The 10,386-nt window shown below is 31.8% G+C and overlaps 1 protein-coding gene across 1 annotated transcript; it reads left to right on the top strand.

The window, feature by feature from the left end:
• The first annotated feature begins 3,312 nt into the window (after positions 1 to 3,312).
• Positions 3,313 to 9,517, top strand: LOC107474983 (uricase-2 isozyme 2). Its single transcript, XM_052257066.1, has 8 exons — positions 3,313 to 3,877; positions 4,507 to 4,599; positions 5,239 to 5,314; positions 5,679 to 5,786; positions 6,791 to 6,884; positions 7,212 to 7,385; positions 7,552 to 7,642; positions 9,074 to 9,517. The coding sequence occupies exons 1-8, from the start codon at positions 3,674 to 3,676 to the stop codon at positions 9,155 to 9,157; spliced, it is 924 nt and encodes a 307-aa protein (XP_052113026.1). The 5' UTR covers positions 3,313 to 3,673; the 3' UTR covers positions 9,158 to 9,517.
• Positions 9,518 to 10,386: the final 869 nt, after the last annotated feature.

The raw sequence follows: 10,386 nt of genomic DNA on the forward strand, positions 1-10,386 counted from the left end.
GAAAGTGGATTAATTAGAGGTGTTAAATTATAAATTAATGAAGGTGAATAATATGTTGGGCTTTTTGGTAATGTTGGAGGTTGTATTTTTGGTAAAGAAAGGCTATGTGTAGTACTATCGATGAAGATGAAAGAAAATTAATTTTTTTTAATTTATTAGTTATTATTGGATTTTTATATTTTTGTACATGAGTAGCCCTTATATGCAGGGATTGACAAAAAAAAAAGCGAAATGTATTTAGAATTGCAAACTAAAACAAGTATGAATTTATTTTGAGAATATAAAATTATATGATAAGAATATAAACTAAAAAGATAAACTTAATAGTATTATTAGTTTGAAATTATAAAATTTGAAATAAACAAAGATAGTAGAATAAATTTCAAAATTTGAAATTATTAAAAATTTGAAAAAAAATTAAAATTTAAAATTTTTGAAAATTGACACATTTTAAATTATTAAATAAAATTAAATTAATAAAAATAAAAATAAACCAATAAAATTCAAATCGTACCAAAATAAAAATAAAAAATTCTTATAGTAGTACTTTTGTTTAAATTTCTTCATTAAAATTACTTATTGAAAAATTTATTCTATAACGTTAATTATCAATAATTTTAAATTTAAAAAATTCCAAAAATTTTAAATTTTTTCAAATTTTTAATAATTTCAAATTCTAAAATTCATTCTACTACCTTTATTTATTTTAAGTTTTATAATTTCACACTAATAATACTGTCATACTTGATCTAATACTAAAGTTCAGGTTCAAATAGAATAAAAAGGTCAAATTTATAGATTGGCCTCCCCACGTAATCCACCTCCTCTTAAAAAGTCGGATTCGACACAGACTCCACCCTAAGGAAGTCGGGAACGAAGGCTAATTGGCAGATAACACTTATTCAAATAAGTAACTGTCCCTAAAATCTCTCAACCCACTTTCAGGAGCCATATCTCAAATTTTCTAAGATAAAGGGACAGTTATCCTCCTTAAAAGGTGAAACTACTCCAACGATGGTTACTGGTTCACCACTATAAATACACTGACATCCCTCAGGTATCTCTAAGTTCCAATATTCTCCAAACTTGCTTAGACTCTTGCTGACTTAGACATCAGAGTGTTTTTGCAGATACCACCCCCATTCTCTCACCTTGGCACTAACCTAGTCAAAGGGCTCCCTCCTTCAGGCGACTGTGCCAACCCAACGAGTCTAACTCGTTAATCTCCGGTTACCCATCGTAACAAATACTATTAGACTTATCTTTTAGTTTATACTAGTATTTTTATCCGTAGTAACATTACGGGAATATACATTTTTTAAAAATACGGTTTACTTTGTTCTGACAGTATAGATTATATATGGCACAAAAGATTTATAAAATCAAACTACTTTTACAAATAAAGAGTCGTAGGTTGACAAAAGTCTCGAACTAAAAAGACCAAGGTATCTATAGATAAAAAAATCAAATAATAAGATTTTTAGTTATAATTTTTATATGAAAAAGTCTAATTTTTATTAATAATTAATTTTAACATTTGTTATCTAAAATTTGAAACAATTTAACATGTATACGTTTACATTTAATTAGGTGTTAAGTGGGTTGCACAAATAGAAAAATTAGGTGTTAATATTTTTTCTCTTTATGTCTATAAAAATATAATTAGATATTAGCATAAAAAAATTATACTGATAGTTATAAAATTAACTCAAAATTAATTTTTTAAAATAATTGAATCTTGATTCTAACTTTTAATTATAACATTAGTATTCTCTCCAAATTATATGTAATAAATATTAGAAAGAAGAGAAATAAAAATATATTAAAAATTTAAAACTAAATAAAAAATTAAAAAATATATATATAATAATAATATATTGTGAAAAATTGTGCACAAAATCAATGAATAAAGAAAGCCATCATTGGAGAGGCTTGTTGTGAAATGGGTTTATGGAAAACTAGGGTTCGAAAAGTGGATCTTCATCAGGTATCGGAAGGTGGTGCTCAGCTAGTTTTGACGGCATGTTATTCTTGGGGCGTCGTATTGGAGTTAAGCGAGAGAATTTAAGAATGGAGTTTATTAATTTTGAAAAAATATATTTTTTCTTAATTTTAATAAAAGAGTGTCATATGACTTATTTGATTATTAAATTAGATAGTAATATATGATACATAATATATGTATATTTCAATTTCAATATCTCAATTTTAATTTTAATGCAATTAAAGAATGTCATATTGCATATTCTGATTGTCAAATTAGTAATTAGTTATTGATATTAATATTAATATTAATAATGATATATAAAATAGATAGAGTGGTTAAAAGAATGAGAGAGCTGGAAAAAAGAAAGGTGATTGCTATGGTGCCTAAAAGTGTTTGTCTAACTTACCAAAAAGGGTTAAAAATTAATATTAATTTTAAAAGTATAAAAGTAAATAATTATTAAATATTCAAAAGTTGCCATAAGAAGTAAGTTAGGCAAAACTTAGGCATCAAGTTATAGGCACCATAGAATTCACCAAAAAAAAAGGCGGAGGGGAGAATACTTTAATTTTGGAGAGAAAGATTTAATTTTAATTGCAATGAGAGAGTGGCATGTGACATATTTGGTAGTAAAATTAGTATAGAGTGGCATGTGACATATTTTGGTTGTAAAATTAGTATAGAGGAGGGAAGAATTCTTTAATTTTGGAGGAAAAGATTTAATTTCAATTACAATAAGGGAATAATATGTGACACATTTTAGTTGTAAAATTAATAAAAAAGAGAGGAGAATTCTTTAATTTTGGAGAGAAATATTTAATTCCTATTACAATAAGAAATTGACATGTGACACATTTTAGTTGTAAAATTAAAAATATATAATATAATAAAATATAATAGATAATAGATTCCTATAGATTGGACAATCTAATCTTAGATACACACACTCACTGACCCACATACTCCTCACATTTTTACCACATTTTTATCTCAATTGCAATCTCTAGAATTTGAATCCTAGAGCTTTAAAGTAAAGAGGGGGGAGATATGTCAATTGAGGTAAGGCTCATTGACAAAATACATACTTATTTTAGTATGAAATTATAAACACATTTTTTTTGTCAATCTCTGCATATAAGAGCTATTCATCTACAAAAATATAAAAGTCTAATTTTAGCGAATAAATTAAAAACTTTCGTAACTTTTTTCATATTCATCAATAGTACTACATATAATCTTTGGTTACCAAAAATGCAACCTCCAACATTACCAAAAAACCCAACATATTACTCATTTTTATTAACTCATAATCTGACCCCTCTAATTAATTCACTCCCCAACAACCTCTGTCCCTTCTGAGTCTCTGTCTGAGCGTGTTAACACCACGCTGCCAGAAGTCAAGCGTTCCAAGAAGCCACGCATCTTCGGCACCTGCTGAAAAATTTTTTGTTCACCACCGTAGCATTGGCCTTCAACGGAAGCTTCTTTGTCTTTGGAACTTGGATGAGGATGATGATGTAATCCGCACACAGACTCCAACCGAGAGAAAAGCAAAACCAGCAAATCTCTGCTGTCTTATCTCCGATATAAATTGGAACGGAATCGACACACAGGTCAAATCAAACACTCTAAAGTCTAAACTTATAATAAAAAACAAAAAAGAAAAGAAAAGGGGAGAAATTTCCCATGGCAGAAAGAGTAGAGGGATTCAACTTCGAGCAAAGGCATGGGAAAGAGAGGGTAAGGGTGGCTCGCCTGTGGAAGACGAAGGAAGGAAAACACTACGTTGTGGAGTGGCGAGTCGGCATCAGCCTCTTCTCGGATTGTGTCAACTCTTATCTCCGTGATGACAACTCCGATATAGTTGCCACTGACACCATGAAGAACACTGTAACCTTCTTCTTCCTCTCTTCTTCTGTGTTAGTAATTTTCTGCGTGATTCGTACCACTATCCAAAGTTAACATTTTAAGCTCTGCTATCTATCTGTTTGCATGTTGATATTTGGAGTGCGAATCTATTTACTTTCTGATGGGATTTAAAATCAGTTATTTGCTCTTCTGAACTTTACCAGTTCAATATTTTAGTCTATTAAAAGATCTATATTGTAAATGTTAACAAAACAATTATGCCTGAATCTCATATGCTGCTTTGTACCTTCTGTTGGTTTCAATTGTATTTTCTCAAGAAGTGGCTAAATAGATGTGATGTTAGGTTTGTTTTGATATGATCCTGTCTCTAGAAAGAAATAGACAAGAATACAAAGAGTTATTGATTAGAGACCGATATTTTCTGCTTACATTTCTTGGAAACACAAGAACTGCAAGTATTTCTGTCTTAGATGCTTATAATATAATACCAGTATTTAAACTCAGATCACATAAAATGTGTACAACCCTGAATTTGCTTGCATATGATATGACATCTCCTGTATTAATTTTTAAACATCTTTGCTATTTGTCTTTCATCCTCCACCATCACATCTGTTCAATTTTGATTTTTTTTATGAAAATATTGCTAGGTATATGCAAAAGCCAAGGAGTGCTCTGAAATACTTTCTGTTGAGAACTTTGCTATTGAGCTTGCCAAGCACTTTATATCATTCTATAGGCAGGTCGGTGAATGGTAGAATACAGTATAATATCATTATTCAAATAAATCTACATTTGTTTTCTTTTATCCTTTATAATCCTCTTGCATTATGCTCTTTCTCTTAAAATTTTCTTGCTAACAATTTTTCTTTGACCAAATTATTTATATCACATTATGGTTTTCCGATTGAAGTTTGGAAAGGTTTAAGAGGAAAGCCGTTGGCTGGTTAACCTAATTTTTCAATGAGGATAAGTTTAGTGTGGTAGAGATGAGGATGCTTAGATGAATGATTGACCAAACACTCGTACACAATGCGAGGAATGGGGATATAAGAGAGAAAGCTAGAGTAGTGCCTACTTTTGAAAAGATGGTAGAATCTCGTGTTAGGTGCGTTGAACATATGAGGAGAAGATCGATGGAATATCCAGATATGAAGGTGGATCAGGAAGATAGATACAAGGAAGATCTAAAAAGACCTTTTACTAGGTTTAGTCAAAGTAGATCTAGGTATAAATAGTTTCACTGTGATATATGATAGGGTACAATGGTGTCGTTTAATCTATGTAGTCTACCCATCTAGTGGGATAAGACTTTGTTATTATTGTTGTTGTTATATTGTCTTCCTCCCCATAGTTTTTTGTTGCTTTATGGCTTTTCACAGGTTACTACAGCTATTGTAAACATTGTGGAAAAGCCATGGGAACGCATCATCGTGGATGGTCAACCTCATATGCATGGTTTGTTAGACTATGTTACATTCTACAATAGTATTTGTTTCAATATGGTATAGTTCATAGATTGTACCCTTTTCTAATTGCTTTTGGTTATACAATTTGTAATATTTGGCAAACAATTTTGGTTGCCTAACATATTTCAAATTTGTATTTCACTTCTTGCTTTATTGCACTTTTAGTGGAACTAGCAATTTGAGTGAAACATTTCATTAGATTGTCAAAATGGAAAAATCCCACTTTCATCATATTTTTCTGCCTTGATGCTGTGTTGAATACTGGTGTAGCTAATTTTAGATTCCATGATTCAGTAATAAATTCCAGTTTGTTTCTTTTCAGCCCTCAAGTCCTTTGATTTTATTTTTATAAGGTTTCAAACTTGGATCTGAGAGGCATACAGTTGAGGCAATAGTAAAAAAGTCTGGTGCTCTACAGTTGACTTCTGGTGTTGAAGGATTATCAGTGCTGAAAACTACTAAGTTAAGTATGCTATATAGAAACCTGTACTTTGATTTTGATATAATATTTCCTGTGTATGTAATACATAATCTCTTAAACAGTATTTTGTTTTGGGTCCAAATTCTTCTAAAATATTATAGTTGGCGATTACTTTGATATTATGGTTTCACAATTATAGGAGAAGCATGACATGATATGGTTTTGAGTTGAAAGGAAATTCCTTTTTCTGCTCGTGATCCCCTTCTTCTATCCCCCTAACGCAGGAAAGAATATCAAATGTTATAAAGTAGGTATCGATAACAGAAACACAAAAAAGTGTATTTGCAATTATATATAATAGATCTATATCTATAAGAAGGATCATCAACATAGATTTTTCTAAATTTTTTTTTTTAAAGAACCTGAAGAATTTTTATTTATAAAAATGTTCTAGAGTTTATTAAATGCCCAATAATGTTTAGAGGAAAGGGGCAGCCCGATGCACAAGCATCCTGTATTAACGCAGGTCCTAGGAAGGGCCGCATCTAAAGGAAGAATGTTATCAGTGGCTGTTTCGACGGCTTGAACCTGTGATCTTGAGGTACAGAGAGACAACTCAACTATTGCTCTAAGGCTCCCCTTCAATAAGATTTAGAGGAAGAGAAAGAAAACCTCTTTGGAACTATTAAAAAGGATCAAGTTCTAAATTTGACTACTAAAATTTTGAAAAGATGGGAATTTTTTTTTTTTTTCTGTAACATACTCAAACTGCTTTTAGTACTATAATACTCAAACCTTTCAAAATTTGTATGAGCATATGTATAACGACCTACCATTTCTTGGAGATCTGGTTTCTGGCATCCATACTATGATGCTGAGTTTTTGTGACAAATAGTGTGTCAATTTTCTTTTACTCTCCACTGATCCCGCTTTTACGAAATAGTAGCTGCTATTGGTCTCCCTTTGATTTACAGAGTTAAAAGCAAGATTGTGATATACAATCCCTTATTTTTGTTCTAACTTTAGTTTGGATTTGTTGTGAGCAGTCTGGTTTTGAAGGGTTTATACGAGACAAGTACACGGCTCTTCCTGAAACACGTGAAAGGATGCTGGCAACAGAAGTAACTGGTCTGTGGAGGTAAGACTTAATTGTTTCCTTAGACATTTTTTCCCTATTAGTGAATCTTAATGAAGAGGTAAAAACAGAAATAGTTTCTGGTGTCGGAAAGAGTTATGCGATTTAAATCAATCACCTAAATCACATAGATATCTTGCAGGCTTAATTCTGACTTTTAAGCAACTTTATTACACTTCAGTTATCGTTTATTAATAAAAAGATTTTTATTGAGCATCATTAGGATTATTTATTTAGCACCATCATGGAGAGAAGTTATAATATCGCAATAACTATTGCCACCAATAGTTAAATGTGGAAATAGAGTCATGCTTCTAATGTAAATTGTAGGTACTCTTATGAATCACTAAGCAGCGTCCCACAGAAGCCACTTTACTTTATGGAGAGGTACGGCGATGTTAAAAGAGTTCTGCTTGAAACCTTTTTCGGTCCACCGAATGTGGGGGTGTACAGCCCATCTGTTCAAAGCACTCTCTATCAAATGGCAAGGGCCACATTGAACAGGTATCTTTCTTCAATACTCTCCCTGTTTAGGGAGGCAATCGATGCTTCTTTATCCACTCTGCACCTCAGTGTAGAACCCGCAATCAGTTTATGTTTATTTCCTACGTGCTCAAATTTATTCTTTAGTTCAATCAAGTAGGGTCTGACAATTAACTTTATGCTTCAGATTTCCTGACATAGATTCTGTTCAACTAAAGATGCCAAATATTCATTTCCTACCAGTCAATATCTCAAATACAGGTGGTCAAATTGTAAAGGTATTCCCTCTTTTCCCTAAGAGTTCACTACATTAATAGAACCAATGAATAGACTGAAATGGATTAATATAGACTGAAATGGAATAATTGTACATTTTCCCATTTTTAAGATATCAAAGCATGAAATGGAAGAAATTTCATCTCCGTTTTCTGTTAATAGAATTATAGAAGATGAAGAATAAGAAATTTTAGTAGCTTGCACTTTCATCTCCTTTTGCCCAAATTTGGAGAGATCGGAAAATAAGAATATTCAATAGAGTAGAATGGATTCAATCCAATGCCATTTTGTTCTATTCTATTCTATTATTAAGTATCCAACAGTGAAACTGAATACTCTTTCATGAATTCATGCAAGTCCTCAAACCATAAAGGTCCACCTCCACTATGTGCCACATAAGTTGAAGCCTTCATTTCATTCCCCACCATTCCATCACTTTCGATCATTCCAATCATAAATAGCAAAGAATGGTAAACAACCACAGTTGTGAATTGACTGGGGTAGTATGAATGTTGAGTGAATGGTAAAGAACCACGGTTGTGAATTGACAAGTTCGGTTTTACATTCTCATGTTTTACAGTCTTACAAGCTTACCATCCAAAAACAAGCTAACTTGCATAAACTTTGAAAAAACTGATATACTCTTGATCCTATTAGCAATCTTATGTGTTTATATTTCGATTGGTTTTGTCCTCAAATGTACAAGTTTGGTTATTGTTGTTGGTTACTCAAGTATCTGGTTATGTCATGCAATATTTATTCAATTATTAAGCTAATTCCATATAGATACTATTAAATTGTTAAGCAACAAAAGTAATATTTGCATTGATTAAAATATACTATAATAATAAGTCCTATATTGAATTATTTTTACAATGTTGCCTTTCACTTTTCGAGTTTATGGTCCAAGTTTATTAAGACCACATTAGCTTGCCTCAACTCTCCTCATCAGCAAGTTTATTATTATTATTATTAGAGAAACTCTAGGGAATCAATTATAGCATAAGCCAAATATAGCATAAGCCAATTCAGTTAACTCTTCTTTGTTTCTAATTTTGAAATTCCAGAAAATGGGGAGTAGTGAGGAGTTGTTTTATTTTTTATTTTATGTAAATAACATATTTTTCAACTAATTGGCTATATCCCAAGTTGGGCCCTAGCGGAATCCTTATTATTAGTTATTGTTATTGTTTGGTAACTTCTTTAGGCACTCTTGATTTATAGTTTTTAATAATTGTGCGTTTAAGCAAAGTGACAGATAAAAAGATACAGAAGAGTAGTGTGTAATCCCCCTTTTTTTATGAAAACTCTTGATATGATGAATAATATAAATAAAATTTTGAATGCAATGTATTGGAATTTGCTTCCAATGCATAGGTAGTTTAAACCGTAATTTAATATCTTAAAGCTGTTAAATGATGGTGTTTGTGCAGTTTAACGATGATGTATACTTACCCACGGACGAGCCACATGGGTCAATTCAAGCTACATTGAGCCGCTTTTGGTCAAAGATGTAGGAACTGCTGAAACACCACAGATCATCCTTTCTGATCAAAATAACATGTTATGTATAAATAATGTTGGTTATGCTTTTCCAGCTGTTTCTTTACATGCCCTTTCTTCAGAATAAAATGTATAGGCAAGAACTGCTTGGGTTGTTCTATGAGCATGTCAAAAGTCAAAACTGATTGGTATGGCCAGTTTGAAAATCTGAACATAAAGAGAAATTCCGGATATCATTATGGGAGAATATGGTCAGTAATGGCTGATATTGTTATCCTCTACAAAACGGAAACATTCTCTTGTTTTCATCATTCGTGCATGTATATAGTATATACCAAGTTTTTGTCAGGTTCTTTTGGGATTCCCCAACGTGATATTGTCTTGTCTTGTGGTGCCGAAAGTGTTTGAAACATTTGCAAGTTCGTTCCAAAGGGGGCAAGATATCAGAAGTCACGTTTGGCACTTCAAATGACTGAATCTCTTTGCCACTGATGCAAATCATATATGCTAATCACCGAGTTGGATTTTGTCACCACGAGTCTGGATCCATCGTCGCTGAATTTCACATTAATGCAACTATTTTTTTCTAGCTTGCAGAAGTTTGACCATTGGCAAATGGGAGTCTAATCCAGGTTGAGAACTCTTCAGGTGTTCATAGTTCGAACTAAGATAGAAGCAAAGTAGCAGCAGAAGTAACAATTATAACGAGTTCATAATAACAAGCGAGAGTGAAAAAGAATATATAGCTAAAAAATAAGAAAGCTACTAGTATCAAAAAAGAATAGCCAACTTCTAAAGAACACAATTAATTCCATGAAGCTTGGATTCACATGAGAGCAAAATCATTAGAAAGCTTATTGTCTCTAGTATATTCTTACCCTTAATTATGGATTTTGGAAGTTTGTTGCCTAAGACTTCTTAAGTGCACAAAACTAATAGGAAACTTGGTGTTAGAGTATATCCCTGTCTAAAATCAACTCTGTTAGAGGTCTCTAAGGAGTTATATTCATATTTGAATAAACTAATAGGAAGTTGATCTGTGAGATAGGGAAGTTTTAGTTTTGCCCTGTATTTTGAGCTAGGTTGCCCATAAAATTTAGGAACTGAAGATTTGTTTCCTTAAGATCATTTTTGGATAGAGTTTGTAATTTCAATGTCGTTTGCCTACGTTACAATGTAGAGCATTTTAGCTTACGACCTCCACTAGAGTAAACCTAGAGTGTTTGGGACCTAATGAATCTAT

This window comes from Arachis duranensis, chromosome 2, assembly GCF_000817695.3.
Source record: "Arachis duranensis cultivar V14167 chromosome 2, aradu.V14167.gnm2.J7QH, whole genome shotgun sequence".
NCBI lineage: Eukaryota > Viridiplantae > Streptophyta > Magnoliopsida > Fabales > Fabaceae > Arachis > Arachis duranensis.